Source organism: Physella acuta, unplaced genomic scaffold (assembly GCF_028476545.2).
Source record: "Physella acuta isolate Inbredline_101_S28 unplaced genomic scaffold, ASM2847654v3 ptg000544l, whole genome shotgun sequence".
NCBI classification, from domain to species: Eukaryota; Metazoa; Mollusca; class Gastropoda; family Physidae; genus Physella; species Physella acuta.
The window spans coordinates 238,111-261,496 of NW_026732063.1; the positions used below are offsets into that span (position 1 = coordinate 238,111).

The window sequence follows — 23,386 nt, forward strand, 5'->3', positions numbered from 1 at the left end:
GTCCCATTGTTATAAAGTAATGTTGCAGTATTTGCTAAATAAAACTAATTACATTTTTAGTCATAATTTAACAGTATAAAAATCTTCAACTAACTTTGAGATTAATAATTACAAGAGAAACATTTGGTTTATTATTATTTTGCTTATGTTTTATGTTAGTATTATTTATTTTTTAAATTTTCTTGACTTTTCAATAAGTCAATAAGTGATTTTCGTGGTTTTTCAGTGGCTGATGGTAATGATGATTTACTAGCTACACAAACAATGCTTGTTTGAGACGGGTTATCCTTGTAGACCAAGTCAAAAGGATTCTTTTAGTTCTTTTTAACTTTGCTAAATTGGTTATCCTTGTCAAAAGGATTCTGTTTAACTTTGCTAAACTGGTTATCCATGTCAAAAGGGTTCTTTCTAACTTTGCTATCCAATTCCTCATAATCAGTCCATCTAAGTTCCTGTAGTGAAAATAAAAAAAAAAATGTATAATATGAAAAGTAATTGAAAATTGAAATGAAATAGGTAGAGAGGATGTGTTATTGTTTAGCCTGTTGATCACAGTAATTAGGTACAGAGCTTTACCTGTTAGAAAAAAAAATCACGCCCCTACTGGCAACAATAACACCACCCATTTTAAAATTTCCAGATGTCTTAACTGAGGTGGTGAGTAGGGGATCAGAACATGAACAAATAAATGCAGCAACACTAGAATAAAACCCTATCGCTCACAACAACGATAGTGTGTGGGACTGTATTGTGGTTGGCAAATATAGAAAGGACCAACAACTTTCATTGTTCTGACTTAAGTTACACAAGTAAGCCATGGTCATCTGCATCTATCTCAGATACTACACAAACAAGTCATGGGCAGCTGGATAACAAGTATCTATCTCAGATAAAAGGATAAAACCTAACACACTGTGCTCTTCTAAATGTTATACCTCCAAGGAAAACTGTTCATATTCTGCCATGGCTGTTACACATTGATGGGAAGTTGAATAACTCATGATTGCACCAGCCATCATAGCAGTATCTTTTCCTTGTGGGCTCTTAAATGATACTGTCATAGCTTTTGATTTAATAATTGGAAATATTCTATAAATTGAAAGAAAAAATTCGTATCGTAGCTCCTGAAAGAAAACAAAAGAAAGAACATTTTTATTTAGATTGTGTCGAATGACAGAATGCACAAATAAAACCATTTTCTCTCCAAAACTTGCCCCAACCATACAGAAAACATTATCTAATTCATTAAACAAGATAGGTAATATAATACTGAGTAATTATAAACTGAAAAATAATCTTAACTTTTAAAATTCCTACTTAAGACTTAAGCATCATTTAATCCTAAACATAAAAAGCAAAAATTTTTGCTAAGCAGTGAGAAAAACTCAAAGTATTTCTTTTGAGTTTAATTTTATTTCTTCAAATGAAGACATCATTGTTTCTTTTTATACCTGCATATGTATCTTGTTATATTTAAATTATTCATAAATGGTAGATCAATATAATATATTCATATAATAAATTATGACTTTATACAGGCAAACTAACATTCCTGCATGATCTATGTAGGCTAAATATTTTTCAAAATTTTAAATATGGTTGGTATAGATTACAAAACCATTCAAACATTTTCAAATCTCCTACCTCAAAAGATTTATCCTCCAAGGATACAGAAAAAGAAACTCTGCCAACCATATTTCCACATGTAGATTGATTTGTCTCGCTGGGATATGCTTCACTTGCAGCAACATTACTCTCATTGGTTTCATCTTCTTCATGATAATGAATCAGGTCCCGGCTTCTGATTGGCCAGTTATCTTGAAAGTACTCAAGGCAGTTTGCAGCTAAATCATTTGCAGGATTTTCAGATTTATTGGCAACTAAAAATGAATAGATATATTTTAAAACAATTTAAAAAACAACAACAGTTTTCAGCATTTTTTATGTGCCATGGGAAATGGCATTTTTTTCCCCATGAATTTGTGCTAGTAATGTTAAGTTAAATGTTTTATATTTTAACAAAAACAATGGGCCAACAATCATCATGTACCAGTTACATATACAAGTTTCAACATTAGGCAACACACACTAATTAGATCTAGTATGATTTAGTTTTTTGTGCTCAGACAAATTTACTTTCCCTAAAGTGAGTTGGTATTGATGGGTTAGCAATTTAGTGTCTACAACCCAACCCAACTGCTGTCCAATCCTAATCAACTTTAAAACAGATGTGTGTTAAAACATTAATTCACCTGAATCCAAATACAATCCTTGAAGATTGCCAACACAAGCATCTAAACAGCCAAGCTGGTAAACAAAACAGTAGCTCAGTACATTTAGTTTTCTAAAACTTAATGTTAGAATCATAAAAAAAAGAAAATGTGAATGTTATGAGCTTTCAACTATTGACTGATCTCACTGTAGCTAGGCTATTTGAGAAGCTAGAATAAAAATATATTTTTTTCAATACCAGCTAATTTAAAAAAATTCCCATTTAGATTTTCAATGAATAACTTTTTAAATCCTAGTCAGAAAAATAATTTTACTTCCTAATGTTATACATTTGAAAATTTAAAAACAATTCAATAATGATAATTTCAATGATAATTTCATTATTCAAGTTAAAATTGGGAAATATATACATTTCATAAACACTTGTTGAAATGAAAAATTTGATTTTAAAAATGAATATGTGAGTTGAAGGCACATGTTCCGGAATACACACCGCTTTGAGGGAAGACAAGCACATGAATGAACTCAACTTCATCAGCCTCATTGACTTCTGGTCTTGCAATATGATTGGTACAATTTTGACTCAAATTCCCCAACTCAACAACACAAGTAATTAACATCTATCAGAGTATGCAAACCAATATTTTATCAAGAAATGAAAATTACCTTTAGCCTTGTTTTTTTGAGAGCGTCTAAAAACATTTCTTTGGTCCAAATTCCATCTGGTGGGAGTTCAAGATGATGCCAAGGATCCTAGAAGATATTACACACTGCCTTTACTTTGTTAAAAAAAACAATGGTTTAAAATATCTAAATCTGCGTTAACTTTATATGACAGGTAAGGGGTTAATCTTTAAACATTTATAAAAATTCTAAAAAAAAAGCATATTATAAATATACCTGTTCTGGTACAAATTTAAGATTCAATTTTTCTACATCATCTTTTAGTTCATCAGACTGCAACCATAAAGCTTCAAGTCCAAACTTGAGTTTCCCCAGTTCATTATCTATTCTCAATGTTTCTCCATCGAGCTGTTTAAATTTATTCACTTAGTACATTACGCAAAATAATATAAATTATTTTACAAAGTAAAGATGTATGGATAATACTGTATTTTCAATTGTTCCTTTTAAAATTAGGTAATAAAGTAATAAAAATGGGTTCATTAAAAAAAAAAAAACAATTAGATAAGCCTACCACAATCAATCCTTCTTTATTGTCGATATCATTCATTTTAATCCAAAGTTCATCAATGTCCAATCTGTTTTTATCAATCTTTTCCTTAATGGATTTCAGGGCTTTATAAAATGCCTTTTTTCCATTTTTTAGATTCGAGTTAAACAGTTCCTCTAATTTCTTTAACTGAACCTGCGTGTTCTTATTTAAGACAGAATGTCGACTGTGCATTTTAGATATCATCTCCTCAACAAATTCTGTGCTATATTCCAATTTCAAATTATTGATACATTTCTCCTGTTCACATAGTTTGAAGGAAAGCTGTCTTAATTCCTTTTCCATTTGAGGTAAAGAAGTTTGAGATTTTGTTTCACTTTTGCAGTTACACTCATTTTTATTGTTATGTGAATTTTCTTGCAATGATTTCAAATCTTCTTTGGGAGTATTTTCTGAAGAACTGCTTTCCCGGGTTGCTATAAGTGTTTTGATATTGTTGATGTCTTCTCCCTGTTTAGAAAGCTCATCCATAATTTCTGACATTTGGCCTTTAATTTTTATAAACTGATCCTCCAGCCTCAAGTTCATGTCAGTCTTCATCTCTACCATTTCTTGTTTCAGTTTTTTCAACTCCATTTCAAGTTTGTGCAACATTCTGAGTTTTTTTTAATAATTCCCGCAATAAAAATCTACTTGGTCTTGGATAGATTTTTTTTTCAATTTTCCTTCAGATAGAACTATGGTCCTATTTAATTATTTAATTGTTGCAACCTGTGTATGAGCTGAAATTACAATTAGATCTAATTAAGTAATTTTAGTTTGTAAATGGGATGTTTAATGTTTATACACTAAAGGCCCTAAATAAACCATAAATTATAGATAGACTCTATGACACTCTATGTGATATGACTAAATGTAGTAATTGACTATCTATTAGTGGTCATCCATAAATGTCGTAAATGTTACTAGATTCTAAATGTATTTTCAATTTTGTTTTAATAAGTTTTAATAATTAAAACGTTAAAAAATTTAAAATACTTTAATGATGAATGTACCGTATTTCCTCCCCCCCCCCCCCCCAGAGGGGAAGACAATGAATGAATAAAGAATTAAAGATGGGCGGAGAGTCTTGACCAGATGAGGGGGGGGGTCTACCAATTATAATTATTGCAATTTAATAAAAGAAATAAGTAGCATAAACTATATTTAAAATCGTAATGGTATTAGTATTACATGTACTAAACGTTAAATTACTTAACAGTTAACAGAACAACCGAATCGTGTTATCATCCGTCGGACGTTTGTTACCTGAATACCTGCAACCTAATTCCAAGAATATGACCTAGCTAGCTCGATTACTGGTATTGTAATCGACTACAAAAAGTATTGAGTTTTACGTGGTCAGAAATAAACTAAAAATCGTTTTAAAATAAATTATGGATAAGAGAGTGATCGATAATTGTTCAAATCTTTGCAACAGTTCTATTTAACACAAGTTAAACGGCACTCACAAACTGATTCAGCTTTCTAAATCTGAAAGAGCATGTTGCTACTTTCGGTATCAGGTTATTATGACAAGGGGTCGTAAACAGAGGAAACATTCTGCTATAAATAAGACAGCAATCATTCAACAATCAATAGTACAATATAGTATACATTCTCTTTTTATGTGTGTCTGTGTCAGTGTATGACATACTTTTTAATTTTATGATATAATATTAATTATAATGGCCCAAAACTTTTCAATTTATACTATTATATATAATATAGGCCTATAGGCCTATAGGCTACTTTAAAACTAATTTAAATCCTATCTACATCTAGAGTCTACCAGACCACCTATACAAGTCAGACTAAATTAGTAAAATTACTAGCATTTAGCGCCATAGGCAAAACTTATTAAAGTGATCCCCACTCCCCCCACACAAATGTTTTTTTTGGACCCTAATATATATTATATAGGCCTATTAATATACATATATATATCATATATATATATATATATATATATATATATATATATATATATATATATATATATATATATATATATATATATATATATATATATATATAATATATATATATATATATATATATATATATATATATATATATATATATATATATATATATATATATATATATATATATTTTATATATATATACATTTTGGCCTACTATATATATATGTAACTAGGGTAGGCCTAGCTACTAGTTACAAATCTGATAACGAACGATAAGCCGAGACGCAGTATTACAGTCTGATGCAACATAGCAGGTGGCTTATTGGATCGGACTGATAACAATCTCAAAGCCAACGCGTGCTATTTTGGGAAACGGTACGAGGGGATTCAGACGGCTTGTCAACTTTGATTGATAGGATGCAGATGTTATTTCACGGACTGTACGTTAGAACTGCGCAACTAGTGGTCGGAGACATCGAGTACAAGTATCGATTACGGAGGAATACAAGTACGAAGACGAGTACGGATACAAGGGATAAATAGGAGGGGACGGCTGAACTCGTTCTCTTCCCTCTTCATCGCTCGCTTTAGATCAGTCAGTCTGTGTGACATATCAAGTTGGTTATATTGTGTTAAGAAGGACAATAGACATGTGGATTCAGTTATATGAAGCCTAGTGAGGACTGTTAGGGGTCAGTTGATTCAGACTATTATTGTGAAACATTCCTGTTGATTCATTGTGTTATATTGAAGCATTTCTTGATTCATGTAATAAAAGGATCAATAGCGAACCTGCATCTTCGAGTCTTTCTACTGTAGTCGATGTTGTGTAGCATGAGTGGTTCAACTCGTTACAATTGGCGTTGTCGGGCAGGATAGACTCGGGGAAGGTCACATTTGGCGCTGCGAGCAGGATGAATTCAACTAGACTTGCCGGTTGAGGCACCCATAGTCAACCTTGTGCATAACTGTGTTTTGTGTGTATGTGAATTCGGACATTCAGGAACTGTGAAAATCGAGGAAAATTTTTTCATACACACACGGTAAGAAAGAACTCTTTTGTTTTACTTACGGAATAAAATGTCTACTCTGGACGAGAAGCAGACCCATATAGTGGTCCTACCCAGAGAGTCCCACATTAACAAATTTTACGGGGACGGGGATCCAACTTTAACCAACAGGTTCAGTGAAGAGGTCAAAGCGGCCTGGGCCTCGAGAGGCATGTCACCAGAGGAAAGATTAAGACTGCTGATGGGCAGTATAGGAGAGACGGTTAGGGCAGAGGTCAAATGCCACGATAAAACCATCCAATCAGATCCGGATAAGGTGCTGGATCTGATTATGGAGACCTTTGGGGAGAGACGGTCGGGTTCGCAACTACTAACGGTGTTTGTAGGTATAAAGCAGAGAATGGCGGAGAGTGTGATGGAGTATTCACACCGAATGAACGGGGCCTTTGATTCGGTAAAGGTCAAAACACCTGACATTGATGTGCGCCTACTGAGGGACCATTTCATCGAGGGGCTAGCAACCCCGATCCTAAGAAGAGAGTTGAAAGAGGAGGTCCACAAAGACCAGCAGTTGACCTTCCTGCAGGTCAGGAACTCAGCGATCCGCAGGTCCGAGGATGAGGACCAATCGAACTGTTCGGTGGACAAAGTCTCTGTGCCTGAACAGAGACAATCCCCACCCACAGGGGCCGACACGATGGAGACCATGATGGCTCAACTGTTGGCCCACCTGGTTAAGGTTGACCAACGATTGGAGAGGTTAGAAAGCAGGTCAACAGCTGAGAATCAGGGCAAAAACGGGACAAAACAGAGACAGGTTGGACAGCCGCGACCTGCCGGTCCATCGCTCCGGTGGACGGCTGACGGTCGACCAATTTGCTTGTCCTGTTCACAACCCGGACAGATGGCACGGTACTGTCCGGTGAAACGATCGCCCTCTGTAAGGCAGGTCAAGGCTACAGAGCGGCGAGGTAATGACTTAGTAAACAAAATGACACAGAAACACAGTAAGGAGAAAAAGAAAGGTAAAACACAACTAATAGAAAAAATGAACTGTGAAATGAACTTGAATGTTGAAAAGTTTCAAGTGAACAATTTGTTGGCTAAGAAAAATGATGATAGGGAAAGTTCATGCAAATTAAAAGCACAGGAGAAATGTTCATCTTTAGAGTGTCTGTTATCGGAAGAAGTAAATAAAAATAGTAGACAACAGAACAGTGTTGGCAAACTAGAAGAAATGAAAGAGTCTCAAACAAGACTTGAAGAGAAATTATTCGATATTGAAAAAGAACTTCAAATTACAGCAAGGCTGGGATCCATCGAACAGCGATGGGCAGCAGAATTGGCACTCGTTGACCTAGAGAGAAAACATCGCCCGGGGCGGTCCAATGGCAATGCGGACGCCTTATCAAGGAATCCTTACGAGAGACCGGGCGATGAGGAAGAAACGCTGACAGGAATATGTGAGGTCAGAGCGTCAGCAGATATCCCTCACGGGGTGCAAGTGATGCAAAACGGGCAGACCGGGGTGGAGCACATATCCACAGAGCCCGAACATATGGACAGTAGTGATTTTAATTGCCTTAATCATAAAAAGATAAGAGATGCCCAGAGAACGGATAGTGGCTTACAACCGCTATTGAAATACGTCCAGGAACAAAAATTCCCAGGAAGAAGGGAAAGAGAACAATTTGGTCGAGAAACAAAGAAAATACTGAGTCAGTGGGACCGTCTCAGTATAAAGGATGGTGTTCTCATGCGGAGAATTCATGACCAAATTGATGGGACAATACACCAGGTGGTGGTGCCTGGACAATTACGAGAAGAAGTGCTAAGGTTGGCACATGACAGGGCAGGACACCAGGGTCAGGACAGGACGCACAAAATATTACGACGGAGGTGTTACGGGCCCAATATGGAAATGGAGGTCAAACGCCATTGTGAGGCTTGTGTGAGGTGTCAGCATGCGAAAATGCCAGTTGTCAAAATGAGACAGCCATCAGGACACCTACTAGCGACAAAACCACTAGAGATTGTGGCTATGGACTTTACGTCGTTGGAGCAATCATCGGATGGGACGGAACATGTGTTGGTAATGACTGATGTATTCACCAAATGGACGGTGGCGGTGCCCACGCGAGATCAGACTGCCAAAACAGTGGCAAAGGTCTTAATAGAACATTGGTTCATCAAATATGGCATACCAAGACAATTACACTCTGACCAAGGAAGGGCTTTCGAGTCAGAAGTAATTAACCAACTGTGCAGCCACTACGGGATCAACAAATCTAGAACAACCACATTTAATCCGAAAGGAAACGGACAGTGTGAACGGTTCAACCGCAGCATGCATGATTTGCTGCGTACGCTAGAACCTGAACAGAAAAAACGTTGGCCTGATTTTCTCCCAGAGTTGGTATATCTATACAACTGCACACCCCATGCCACAACCGGCTTTGCGCCATACATGTTGCTGTTCGGACGGGAGGCTCGACTCCCTCTTGATTTGTTCCTAGGAAAAAGGGAGAGTATGACTGGCTCATACACCGCACTGGAATATGTGAATGAACACATGAGAAGAATTAGAGAAATGTACAGGGTAGTACAGGAAAGACTAGAACATGAAGCACGGCGAAGGGAACCGCCGGTACAGACAAAGGACCCGCCACTCAAACTGAATGACAGGGTATTACTGCGTAGCCACCCGTTAGGCAGAAACAAAATCCACGATCTCTGGGGACAGGAGATATGGCAAGTCGTGGAGATGCCTAAAGGAGCAGGTGGCCCCTTTAAGATAAGACCCATCGATCACGCCAAACCGGATCGGTGGGCGAATATTGCTCAATTAAAGAAATATTGGAATAGGCAAGAAGAGCAGTTACACACAAGGAAATCCAAGACAATTAGGGAACCGGAAACTATAACGGAAATTCACATACCCATCCCGGAACCATATCACCATCAACAGAACAACCGCGATACACAAGTGGAGGATAACGGCAACAAAGAGGATCCCGTTCCTTCCAGAAGCAGAGAGACAGTAGACCATCAGATAAGTGGTCCGCGGAGAAGTTTGAGGAACAGAAGGAAGACGAAATTTTTTGTCAGCAACCATCAAGTCTTTCATGGTCGCGCTGGTATGAGAACAGACGGTTCAAAAAGCTATAAAAGTGAACTGGTGAAGGCACCAAACGAAAGGGGTGGATGTGAATTCTAGAACTGTTTTGTGTCTCAGGAAGACGATGTAGACACAGTTGATATGAGAAATAGGTATAACTGTCAATCGTATACGAATGGGACGTCGTGGACAGTGAGTGGAACAATAAAAATTTTTTTTTACGATTGTGCGATTGACTTTGGAGGAGTGCACCTGCCAGGCGTTGTTTGTGGTTGAAAACACACCAAAAAAAAGCAGGGGTGGATGTAACTAGGGTAGGCCTAGCTACTAGTTACAAATCTGATAACGAACGATAAGCCGAGACGCAGTATTACAGTCTGATGCAACATAGCAGGTGGCTTATTGGATCGGACTGATAACAATCTCAAAGCCAACGCGTGCTATTTTGGGAAACGGTACGAGGGGATTCAGACGGCTTGTCAACTTTGATTGATAGGATGCAGATGTTATTTCACGGACTGTACGTTAGAACTGCGCAACTAGTGGTCGGAGACATCGAGTACAAGTATCGATTACGGAGGAATACAAGTACGAAGACGAGTACGGATACAAGGGATAAATAGGAGGGGACGGCTGAACTCGTTCTCTTCCCTCTTCATCGCTCGCTTTAGATCAGTCAGTCTGTGTGACATATCAAGTTGGTTATATTGTGTTAAGAAGGACAATAGACATGTGGATTCAGTTATATGAAGCCTAGTGAGGACTGTTAGGGGTCAGTTGATTCAGACTATTATTGTGAAACATTCCTGTTGATTCATTGTGTTATATTGAAGCATTTCTTGATTCATGTAATAAAAGGATCAATAGCGAACCTGCATCTTCGAGTCTTTCTACTGTAGTCGATGTTGTGTAGCATGAGTGGTTCAACTCGTTACAATTGGCGTTGTCGGGCAGGATAGACTCGGGGAAGGTCACATATATATATATATATATATATATATATATATATATATATATATATATATATATATATATATATATATATATATATATATATATATATATAGATATATTATATAATATTTACATATTAGGCCTATTTACCTATCTATCTATATAAATATATATATATAAAAAGCAATGTATGTCTGTGTGTCTGTCCTTTATGCATTACTACACCTCTCATCACATCGCCGTGAAACTTTGGGAAGTTGTTGAGAATATACCTGGGGAGGTTTCTGCAAAAACAAATTTCAAATTTGCCGGGGTGGCGCCCTGGCAAGGCGCAATTTGTTTTTTCTCTATATACAGTATATAAAAATAAAAGTCGATTTTGGTTTGACATCGTTCATCCAATAGTCATGAGACTTTGGGGAGTTCATTATAAAACTCTAGGGTTCTGTAAAAAATCATTTTTAATTTCGCAAGGGCGGCGCCACGGGAGGGTGAGATTTTTCTCTATATACTGTTTATAAAAAAGCAAAATCTACTTTTATTTTTATATACGGTATATAGAGAAAAAAAATCGCGCCCTGCCGGGGCGCCACCCCTACGAATTTGAAAATGTTTTTTGCGCAAAAACCTCCCCAGGAGTATTCTCAACACTTACCAAAGTTTCATGGCGATCGTGAGAATTGTGTCACTGCAGTTCACTTTTATTATTTTTATATACCGTATATAGAGAAAAATCGCAACCTCCCGTGGCGCCGCCCTTGCGAATTTGAATTTTTTTTTTTCGCAGAAACCTCCCCAGGAATATTCACAACAACTTCCCAAAGTTTCACGGCAATGTGATGAGAGGTGTAGTAATGCATAAAGGACAGACAAACACACACACATACATTGCTTTTTATATATATAGATAGATAGATTATGTACTTTTTACTAATGGAGATTACACATTTTTGTGCACCCCATGGATATTGCCTTAGGCGACCGCACAGTTCGTCTTATATGTAGCGCCGACCCTGATTACACAACACTTTAATTTCACCATGGTCCAAGTGCTTAATAAAGATAATATAAGTTAAAATAGAAACGTTAAGGAAAACAAAACTTTAAAGCCTTGTTGCAAATATTTCTGAAAAGTGGATTCTGATTCTAGAGAAGCAATCTGTAGATCATTATCTACTAAATAAAAAATGTTCTTTAAAGGAAAATGAGAAAATGATAATTATAGGGCCTAGTACTAGTACTATAGGGCCTAGTACTAGTACTATAGGGCCTATTACTAGTACTATAGGGCCTAGTACTATAGGGCCTAGTAATTATCAATTTAATATTTTTTATACAATTGATTTCTGGGTCATGTTTTGATTTTTATCATTCCAGATGGTGCATTTTCTATTTAATAAATTAATGTTCAAATTATAATTGTACTGACATTTTTGATTGGATTATCTATTTCATTTTTTCCTGAACATATCCATGGGTTGATTTCTTAAAGTGATGTTGCTAGGTTGGTGAGTCTCTTGGTGTATTAGGTTGGTGAATCTCTTGGTGTATTAGGTTGGTGAATCTCTTGGTACAACAACTGTTGACCAACACTGAATCGCAGCTTTTGCTCTGGTTTCTATTGTGTGCAGAGCAATAAGATATAGGAAAGTGTTGAACATATCTTTGGCATCCATTGCTAAGAGATAGTTTCCAATCTCAATAATATTTTAACAGTAGAGAAGCTGAGTGGCTACAGAATCTAATACCACTTATTACAACACCTTATGTCTAATCAAGGCAAACCAAAAGATAATAAGTTGACAAAAAGCATTTTTGTAGGTGTCAGCCTTTTGTCTTACACCTAATATTTAATTATGTAACTTTTACGGAATCAATGAAGTTAATGTCATTATAATTAATATAATATATACTTATTAATGCCACAGGTTAAGGACTAGGAAAAGCAATGGCCAAAAATTTTGTAATAAAATATTGACAAGAAATAACAATGGATTAAAAAAAAAAACTTTATTTTATAAAACCCAATACCTTGTAAACTTTATATCACAGATCAAAGCAATTTACAAACTGATTAGCAAAAATTATTTGTACACAAAAACAAATATTTATAATTTATACACTGACTTCATTATAAAGGCTGATGACTTTACATTTTGTGTTCTTGATGAATAGCAAATATCTAATTATACAAAATAACATTAAACAAAAAACCAATTGAGATTTTTCATTCAAGTAATATAAAAATATTGAAAGTTAAGTTTATTAAAACAACAACCACAAGAAGAAGCATCTTTCTCAATTGTTAAGGAACATGTTGACCTAATGGACCATGTTGACCTACTAAAGACCCACTGCTGACCTAATGGACCATGTTGACCTACTAAACACCCACTGCTGACCTAATGGACCATGTTGACCTACTAAAGACCCACTGCTGACCTAATGGACCATGTTGACCTACTAAACACCCACTGCTGACCTAATGGACCATGTTGACCTACTAAAGACCCACTGCTGACCTAATGGACCATGTTGACCCTCTCCAGTTAAGTAACATAAGATAACACATTAAAAACATAAAATATTACAAACACTTGTAAGGTATCACAAAACATCGCTAAAAATCTCCAAGCGCAGCCTTAATTTTAAATATACACAAACTAAATTTGAAGGAAAGATAACTCATGAGGTTAGGATTTTATAAAAGCAAGGATTTCTTAAATGCTCTTCTCATGAGTAAGATACATTTTATGTAGACATGCAGATACGTTAAATATATTCATCTATATTGCCATTAGAAATATAGCAATTGTTTGGAAAAAGCCAACATATTAACCGACAAACAACCAACAAATTAACTCCACTACTGGCTGATAGTAATTAAACCAACCCAATGAGCGCAGGTCACTCGCCCACGTAGGATGTAGACAAGGAGCTACTGCGTGAGGCTGTGATAGGTTTTAACTTGACCTTGACAGATCCGCCACTTGTAACCTGTTTCCTGGCTGACATTGGTGTCTTTGTTGGTCCACCACCCAGCGCAAAGTTGGGCAGACTGGCATGCACAATTTTACCTTTGGACTGGCACAGACAATAAAATAACATTAGATGAATCCAAGTTATTGTTTGAAAATGTTCAGCAGTGTCCCAACAGTTTTCTGTATCAAATTTATTTTAATGCTCTGGGAAAAGTTCTGAGCAATTCTATACATGGATGTCCTGTTCTGTTGATATGTTTCTATACTAATAATTGCCCAATTGTTATCCATGAATGGCATCAAACTCTGTAAGCTGATTTTTACTGTTCATTATTACTTATCACTAAAAAAAGTAGAACCACCCTTAAATTCCCAACATCACATAGTTCTACTCCCCCCTCCCCCCAAAATTCTTGTTATTAATATTTTTTCAGCCATTTTGTTTTTTAAAAATAAAAAAATGCTATGTCACACTCGCCATCCCTCATCCCACACTGGGCGTCATTATTTATGGATGACCCCCAAAGTTTAGGCTACATGATTACATTTGACAGTTTTTGTTTATGTTTAAAAGACTGCATTACATCAATAAAAAAAACTGTTATAGCATCTACGTATCAAATTACCTGGCTCTTGTTGAGCATGGCGGAATGCTCACTCTTCATCCTCCTCTCATACTCCAGGATGTAGCTGGGAAATAATGACTTCTCATCAAAGGCGGTGATTAAAGCTGTGGGAATGATAGATTGATATAACAATAGATTAGAACTGAAGAAACTTTAAATGAAATATTTTAACAATGATAGCTGTAAAAATGGTCACGTGACAATTAAATGAAACTGTTTGATAATGAGCACTGAGATAAATGTTAAAATGTTTTGCTTTTTAAATTAAAATATTTATATATAAGGTGCATCATAGTTATATGCTAAAATGACTATCAGAGTTAAAAGATCCTCCCAAAATACTGTAATCTAAATAAGCCTACACATAATTAAATTGATATCAATTCCTGTAAATTCAGCAATTAGCATGTTCCAATGTTTTTAAAAATCTGGTAATTTCTGCAATATAAAAAGCTGACTCACTATCTGCTAGGAGCGGAAGTTTTTTGCTGGAGTTATCTGTTCTTTGGATGAAGTATTTTTCTGGGTCAGGTTTGACAATGACTTGTATAGGGTTTAACTCTTTAGTGTCCAGAGCCTGTCAGGAGAAACATGATCAGCAGAATAAAAATAAAAACATGCATTTGGTTAAGAAAACAAAGGAACAATATGAAATGAAACATGTACAAATAGAAAAACACATTTTTTATTAAATAAAATTAGGAAAACTCTAAAAGGTATGTAACAAATATAACAAAGGTAATTGTTTGTTACTATTGATGGTAGAAAAAGGACATTGTATAGTAATTATGTATACCTTAAAAATATTTTTTACTGTAAAAACTGTATGAAGTGCAACAGATGAAGTGCATTAACTCCCTTGATCAACTCTTTTGTTTATTATTTTTTATTTTTTAAAAACTGCTTTAAATTTTTTTCATTAAGTTTAAAGTTTAAAAAAAAAAGACTTGAGATTTGTCAACTTGAATGTTTGGCTAGATATAAGTTAATGTAAGACTTACAGAGTAGGGCCCAGATGGTGCGGCCCCTGTTTTCTCCCAATGAAGGTACGGCAGGTCAGGGATGGTTCCTGGCTGACGACGCTCACGTTTTTGTTTCCTGAGTTCCTGGTAGTCTTTACCTGGCAATAGGTGATGTTTGACACTAAATACACTAGCAATCACAGGCCTTTGAGGTCAAAAGTTACCAACCCCCAAGTCTCACAACTAGTTGCACTACTCAGCAGTCACCTACCCCCCCCCCCCCCCCCCACTATCAGGCTGCCTCCTCACATTGATACTCCCACACACCTAGAGCTCCCCACACCCTTAGAAACTCAACACACCAAAAGCACTCCCACAAAGAGCTCCCCACACCATCAGTGACCCCTGTAGCATATAGTGACAGCCACAGACCCACCTAAAACAGTAGTCTCCCACGTATTGACCCTGTATTTGGCAGGTTCTGTGACCCCTGTAGCATCAGACCCCCCACTGACCCACCTAAAACAGTAGTCTCCCACGTATTGACCCTGTATTTGGCAGGTTCTGTGACCCCTGTAGCATCAGACCCCCCACTGACCCACCTAAAACAGTAGTCTCCCACGTATTTACCCTGTATTTGGCAGGTTCTGTGACCCCTGTAGCATCAGACCCCCCACTGACCCACCTAAAACAGTAGTCTCCCACGTATTTACCCTGTATTTGGCAGGTTCTGTGACCCCTGTAGCATCAGACCCCCCACTGACCCACCTAAAACAGTAGTCTCCCACGTATTTACCCTGTATTTGGCAGGTTCTGTGACCCCTGTAGCATCAGACCCCCCACTGACCCACCTAAAACAGTAGTCTCCCACGTATTTACCCTGTATTTGGCAGGTTCTGTGACCCCTGTAGCATCAGACCCCCCACTGACCCACCTAAAACAGTAGTCTCCCACGTATTTACCCTGTATTTGGCAGGTTCTGTGACCCCTGTAGCATCAGACCCCCCAGAGACCCACCTAAAACAGTAGTCTCCCACGTATTTACCCTGTATTTGGCAGGTTCTGTGACCCCTGTAGCATCAGACCCCCCACTGACCCACCTAAAACAGTAGTCTCCCACGTATTTACCCTGTATTTGGCAGGTTCTGTGACCCCTGTAGCATCAGACCCCCCACTGACCCACCTAAAACAGTAGTCTCCCACGTATTTACCCTGTATTTGGCAGGTTCTGTGACCCCTGTAGCATCAGACCCCCCACTGACCCACCTAAAACAGTAGTCTCCCACGTATTTACCCTGTATTTGGCAGGTTCTGTGACCCCTGTAGCATCAGACCCCCCACTGACCCACCTAAAACAGTAGTCTCCCACGTATTTACCCTGTATTTGGCAGGTTCTGTGACCCCTGTAGCATCAGACCCCCCACTGACCCACCTAAAACAGTAGTCTCCCACGTATTTACCCTGTATTTGGCAGGTTCTGTGACCCCTGTAGCATCAGACCCCCCACTGACCCACCTAAAACAGTAGTCTCCCACGTATTTACCCTGTATTTGGCAGGTTCTGTGACCCCTGTAGCATCAGACCCCCCACTGACCCACCTAAAACAGTAGTCTCCCACGTATTTACCCTGTATTTGGCAGGTTCTGTGACCCCTGTAGCATCAGACCCCCCACTGACCCACCTAAAACAGTAGTCTCCCACGTATTTACCCTGTATTTGGCAGGTTCTGTGACCCCTGTAGCATCAGACCCCCCACTGACCCACCTAAAACAGTAGTCTCCCACGTATTTACCCTGTATTTGGCAGGTTCTGTGACCCCTGTAGCATCAGACCCCCCACTGACCCACCTAAAACAGTAGTCTCCCACGTATTTACCCTGTATTTGGCAGGTTCTGTGACCCCTGTAGCATCAGACCCCCCACTGACCCACCTAAAACAGTAGTCTCCCACGTATTTACCCTGTATTTGGCAGGTTCTGTGACCCCTGTAGCATCAGACCCCCCACTGACCCACCTAAAACAGTAGTCTCCCACGTATTTACCCTGTATTTGGCAGGTTCTGTGACCCCTGTAGCATCAGACCCCCCACTGACCCACCTAAAACAGTAGTCTCCCACGTATTTACCCTGTATTTGGCAGGTTCTGTGACCCCTGTAGCATCAGACCCCCCACTGACCCACCTAAGACAGTAGTCCCCCACGTATTGACCCTGTATTTGGCAGGTTCTGTGACCCCTGTAGCATCAGACCCCCCACTGACCCACCTAAGACAGTAGTCCCCCACGTATTGACCCTGTATTTGGCAGGTTCTGTGACCCCTGTAGCATCAGACCCCCCACTGACCCACCTAAGACAGTAGTCCCCCACGTATTGACCCTGTATTTGGCAGGTTCTGTGACCCCTGTAGCATCAGACCCCCCAGAGACCCACCTAAGACAGTAGTCCCCCACGTATTGACCCTGTATTTGGCAGGTTCTGTGACCCCTGTAGCATCAGACCCCCCACTGACCCACCTAACACAGTTGTCCCCCATGTATTGACCCTGTATTTGTCAGGTTCTGTGACCCCTGTAGCATATAGTGACCCCCCACTGACCCACCTAAGACAGTTGTCCCCCACGTATTGACCCTGTATTTGGCAGGTTCTGTGACCCCTGTAGCATCAGACCCCCAGAGACCCACCTAACACAGTTGTCCCCCACGTATTGACCCTGTATTTGGCAGGTTCTGTGACCCCTGTAGCATCAGACCCCCCACTGACCCACCTAAGACAGTAGTCCCCCACGTATTGACCCTGTATTTGGCAGGTTCTGTGACCCCTGTAGCATCAGACCCCCCACTGACCCACCTAAAACAGTAGTCTCCCACGTATTTACCCTGTATTTGGCAGGTTCTGTGACCCCTGTAGCATCAGACCCCCAGAGACCCACCTAACACAGTTGTCCCCCACGTATTGACCCTGTATTTGGCAGGTTCTATGACCCCTGCAGCATCAGACCCCCAGAGACCCACCTAACACAGTTGTCCCCCACGTATTGACCCTGTATTTGGCAGGTTCTGTGATGGCAGCAGCATCAGGCACCCAGTCAGGGTCAAGGTTACTCTCCACCACCTGCACATGTTTCTCTTCACCATTTTTCTGTAGAACATTTGAAAAATTACAAATTAGAACAGCATTGGTTGACCTACAAACTATTCCTTAGTCATTGCCTACATCATCATGCCCAGAAATAGAACCACTTTACCAATCATACAATATCATCTACAAGCAAACAAATCACTTTCTAACACTCTCACCCTATCCATTGAGTCACTTTTAAAAAACCACAAGGCTAAGAAAAAATATTTCAACATTCCATAAATTAAATTTGGGATCATAAACATTTAGCTAAAGAAGACTTTTTCGTTCAGTCTTGACATTATTATTTTAGCAGTTCATATGCTACAGTCCAGCCTAAACTGACCTCATTTTTTTCTTTTTCATCTGTTTCCTGCTTTGGGTGATAAGGTTCTATCTTCCAATGCTCTTCCTAGAAAACAAAAAAATTGCGTTTGTAAAATTAAAAAAATTGTGCTTGTAAAATAAAACAGTAAGTTAAATAATGTCAGTGTATTCTATTCTAAATCAGATATATTTCTCAAGCAACCAAACTTCAATTAGAGTTACAATAAAAAGTCTTAAAAAAAAGACAACCAACCTGACCAAAGATACCAATCCTGTTGCCATAGATATCCCACAATGCAACACTGCAGTCAGAGGAAGCAGAGATAATGAGGAGCCTCTCATTCCTCTCAAACATCTCCAGTGTGTTGATCTGGTCTTGGTGGGGCTGGAACAGGGACTTCATGGCTGGGGATCATTAATTAGGCTCGTTAATTTAGATCAGTACAATAAGTTATAGACTTCATGGCTGGGGATAATTAATTAGGCTCATTAATTTAACTTTAATTTAACTCAGTACAATAAAATAGGGACTTAATGGCTGGGGATAATTAATTAGGTGATAATTAGGCTCATTAGTTTAGATCAGTACAATAAAATAGGGACTTCATGGCTGGGGATCATTAATTAATTAGGTGATAATTAGGCTCGTTAATTTAGATCAGTACAATAAAATAGGGACTTCATGGCTGGGGATTATTAATTAGGTGATAATTAGGCTCGTTAATTTAGATCAGAACAATAAAATAGGGACTTCATGGCTGGGGATTATTAATTAGGTGATAATTAGGCTCATTAATTTAGATCAGTACAATAAAATAGGGACTTCATGGCTGGGGATAAGTAATTAGGTGATAATTAGGCTCGTTAATTTAGATCAGTACAATAAAATAGGGACTTCATGGCTTGAGATAATTAATTAGGTCATAATACATTAGGCTAATTATTTAACTCAGTACAATAAAATAGGGACTTCATGGCTAGAGAAAGCCAATTAGGAGATAATCAATTAGTCTAATTATTTAACTCAGTACAATACAATAGGGACTTCAAGGCTGAAGATAATCAATTAGGACATAATCAATTACGCTCATTATTTTAACTTAGTACAAGTATTCAATAATAATTTCAACAATAACATTTTTGTTCAATATAGCCTATTAAATTCTCATTTTAATGATACATCTTTTGTCCTCAATATTTGTTTTAATAATACACTTTTTGTTGCTAATATCTAATTCTTGTTTTAATAATACATTTCTGAAATTTAAATCTCCATTTGCAAACATTTTTAAAACCTACGGTAAAAATCTTACGAGGTGGTTCTGTGACAGTTTCAGTCACATGACCCAGTGCGTACTCCTGAATCTCCCAGACTTTAACAAAACCATCCACGTCTGCTGTTGCTATGTAACGGTTTTTGGCATCAGTAGCCATGATGATACCTCCAACTGGGTAAACAAAAAAACATTGTATGAATGGAATAGGTAGCCATGATGGTACCTCCAACTGGGTAAACAAAAAAACATTGTATGAATGGAATAGGTAGCCATGATGATACCTCCAACTGGGTAAACAAAAAAACATTGTATGAATGGCATTGGTAGCCATGATGGTACCTCCAACTGGTAGCCATGATGGTACCTCCAACTGGGTAAACAAAAAAAACATTGTATGAATAGCATCAGTAGCCATGATGGTACCTCCAACTGGGTAAACAAAAAAACATTGTATGAATGGAAACATGCACTGATGCACGGTGGACTAGAGGATACTATAGAAAATAAAACAGACCATCAAACTTTACCATTCTGGTGAGCCACAAACTCCGCCACCAGGAAGGCTTTGGCTGAATTCCAGAACCTGACCCACCCATTGCCACCACAGGATACAAGATTGGCGGCGCCACTTGCACTGTGGCCCTGACGGTTCTCCAGGAATATCAGACGAACAACAGCCCAACCAAACTCATTCTGGGAGAGAAGAGAACAGCTTTTTAAAAAACTTGGGAAACAAAACATGATCTGGTATTCTAGCTTAAAACTATCGTGATGCAAAACAGTTAGGCCTTATCATAACTGAGGTCAGTCATGATAAGTGTGAGTTTTTTTTTTTGTTTTCAATTGTGGCAAATAAATAATATTAAAAAAAAATAATAAAGTAACTATCACAAAACATAGTCTTGAAGCAAGCACATTTAGCCAATCAAAAAATCTCTTACATGTTCCTCCGTCCCCCCTGGGCTGATTGACAGTCTGGTGACAGATCGTCTGCCCAGTGACGAGGGGGGCTTCAGTCTGTCCGCAGGGCCAAAGGTCGACTTTTTCCTCAGCTCAGGGAGGTTGGAAATGGAGCGTTCCATAAGAGTGTTCTCCTGATAATGATATTTGGTCAATGTACAAGATGGTCAGTGTACAAGTTGGTCAGTTTACACATTGGTCAGTTTACACATTGGTCAGTGTACACAGTTAGTGTACACATTGGTCAGTGTACAAGTTCAATGACCTGCTGGCCTGACCCAGTTTAAAAGTGTGTACAAATAACAAAGCAAAATTATAAATGTGTACATCCAGCTGACTAAATGTGGATGTAGATGAAGTTTAAAGTTGTGTAAATGGATGGAATTTAAAATTGTGTACAGCTAATGAACAAAACATTGGAGTACAAGTTGGACAGAGCAAAGGTGTACAAACATAGACCAAACCTAACCTCTAACAAAGGAGACTTGACAAAAGTTCTGCCCCGAGATTTGAGCCCGCGTCTAGAACGCTGGGCACAGTGTCGTGAGGCGTGCTCCGAGTTAGTGTTCCATATGATGACCTCCCCATCGTACGAGCCAGTGGCCAGGGTTGTTGGCCCAGAGAAAGCGCAGCACAAAATGTCTTCTGCATGCTCCTATCAAAGGTGTACAAAAAGAAGAAATTAGATAAAAATCTCTATTCTAGACTAAAAGTTTGATTACCAATAAAACAAACTTTAATTTTCTGACAAATTAGTACTACAGAAATATCTTTAAGATGTGTGATAACCCATTTCTACAGAAAAATCTTGTTTAATTTTTAAAAATTTAGTAAAGGACAAAAAAAACTAACATTTTAATACTGGTCAACAAACAATTTTTGTAGTAACTAGTTGTTTTGACCAGTTAACCTACTGACCAGTTGACCTACTAACCTACTGACCAGTCAACCTACTGACCAGTTGACCTATGGCCAGTTGACCTACTGACCTGTCCACCTTTCCAATCAGCTGGCTGAACATGAAACTCTTTAAATGCACTGTTCCTAAATATAGCCAGTGTTCTGAAAATAAATATAAATTTAAATATAAGCCTACAACAATTAAATAATCAGCAAATAGATTTGCTCTACTCACACATAGCAACAACACTACCCACAATCCACCCATAGCAACAACACTAACCACAATCTACCCATAGCAACAATACTACCCACAATCCACCAATAGCAACAACAATTCTTACAATCCACCCATAGCAACACCACTACCCACAATCCACCCATAGCAACAACAATTCTTACAATCCACCCATAGCAACACCACTACCCACAATCCACCCATAGCAACACCACTACCCACAATCCACCCATAGCAACACCACTACCCACAATCCACCCATAGCTACACCACCCAGATAAAAACCTACTTAGCCCAGCCTACAGCCACTAGACTCCTGAAACCTACTTAGCCCAGCCTACAGACTCCTGAAACCTACTTAGCCCAGCCTACAGAAACTAGACTCCTGAAACCTACTTAGCCCAGCCTACAGCCACTAGACTCCTGAAACCTACTTAGCCCAGCCTACAGACACTAGACTCCTGAAACCTACTTAGCCCAGCCTACAGACTCCTGAAACCTACTTAGCCCAGCCTACAGCCACTAGACTCCTGAAACCTACTTAGCCCAGCCTACAGACTCCTGAAACCTACTTAGCCCAGCCTACAGCCACTAGACTCCTGAAACCTACTTAGCCCAGCCTACAGACTCCTGAAACCTACTTAGCCCAGCCTACAGACTCCTGAAACCTACTTAGCCCAGCCTACAGACTCCTGAAACCTACTTAGCCCAGCCTACGGCCACTAGACTCCTGAAACCTACTTAGCCCAGCCCACAGCCTACAGACTCCTGAAACCTACTTAGCCCAGCCTACAGCCACTAGACTCCTGAAACCTACTTAGCCCAGCCTACAGACTCCTGAAACCTACTTAGCCCAGCCTACAGACTCCTGAAACCTACTTAGCCCAGCCTACAACCACTAGACTCCTGAAACCTACTTAGCCCAGCCTACAGACTCCTGAAACCTACTTAGCCCAGCCTACGGCCACTAGACTCCTGAAACCTACTTAGCCCAGCCTACAGACTCCTGAAACCTACTTAGCCCAGCCTACGGCCACTAGACTCCTGAAACCTACTTAGCCCAGCCTACAGACTCCTGAAACCTACTTAGCCCAGCCTACAGACTCCTGAAACCTACTTAGCCCAGCCTACAGACTCCTGAAACCTACTTAGCCCAGCCTACAGCCACTAGACTCCTGAAACCTACTTAGCCCAGCCTACAGACTCCTGAAACCTACTTAGCCCAGCCTACAGACTCCTGAAGCCTACTTAGCCCAGCCTACGGCCAATAGACTCCTGAAACCTACTTAGCCCAGCCTACAGACTCCTGAAACCTACTTAGCCCAGCCTACAGACTCCTGAAACCTACTTAGCCCAGCCTACAGACTCCTGAAACCTACTTAGCCCAGCCTACAGACTCCTGAAACCTACTTAGCCCAGCCTACAGACTCCTGAAACCTACTTAGCCCAGCCTACGGCCACTAGACTCCTGAAACCTACTTAGCCCAGCCTACAGACTCCTGAAACCTACTTAGCCCAGCCTACAGACTCCTGAAACCTACTTAG

At 39.0% G+C, this 23,386-nt stretch overlaps 2 protein-coding genes across 4 annotated transcripts in view; both read right to left on the bottom strand.

Moving 5' to 3' along the window:
* Positions 1–123: 123 nt before the first annotated feature.
* On the bottom strand, positions 124–4,179 carry LOC131946046 (uncharacterized). The gene is made up of 7 exons (XM_059306680.1): positions 3,431–4,179; positions 3,133–3,264; positions 2,899–2,985; positions 2,253–2,307; positions 1,645–1,880; positions 936–1,124; positions 124–452 (listed from the first exon to the last, which is right to left on the bottom strand). Exons 1-7 carry the CDS (start codon positions 4,058–4,060, stop codon positions 315–317), a joined length of 1,467 nt encoding a protein of 488 aa, XP_059162663.1. The 5' UTR covers positions 4,061–4,179; the 3' UTR covers positions 124–314.
* Positions 4,180–12,468: 8,289 nt separating this feature from the next.
* LOC131946138 (WD repeat-containing protein 49) overlaps positions 12,469–23,386 on the bottom strand; it is a 44,327-nt gene continuing 33,409 nt past the window's right edge. For all 3 annotated transcript variants that reach the window (XM_059306789.1, XM_059306791.1, XM_059306792.1), the window contains 12 exons: positions 21,693–21,765; positions 21,173–21,358; positions 20,685–20,837; positions 20,271–20,436; positions 19,780–19,914; positions 18,720–18,871; positions 18,486–18,551; positions 18,034–18,160; positions 15,064–15,182; positions 14,525–14,639; positions 14,063–14,166; positions 12,469–13,539 (listed from right to left, as the gene is read on the bottom strand). In XM_059306789.1, the coding sequence (XP_059162772.1) occupies positions 13,363–13,539; positions 14,063–14,166; positions 14,525–14,639; positions 15,064–15,182; positions 18,034–18,160; positions 18,486–18,551; positions 18,720–18,871; positions 19,780–19,914; positions 20,271–20,436; positions 20,685–20,837; positions 21,173–21,358; positions 21,693–21,765 (1,573 nt within the window). In that variant the 3' untranslated portion in view covers positions 12,469–13,362. The remainder of the gene's footprint in view (positions 13,540–14,062; positions 14,167–14,524; positions 14,640–15,063; positions 15,183–18,033; positions 18,161–18,485; positions 18,552–18,719; positions 18,872–19,779; positions 19,915–20,270; positions 20,437–20,684; positions 20,838–21,172; positions 21,359–21,692; positions 21,766–23,386) is intronic.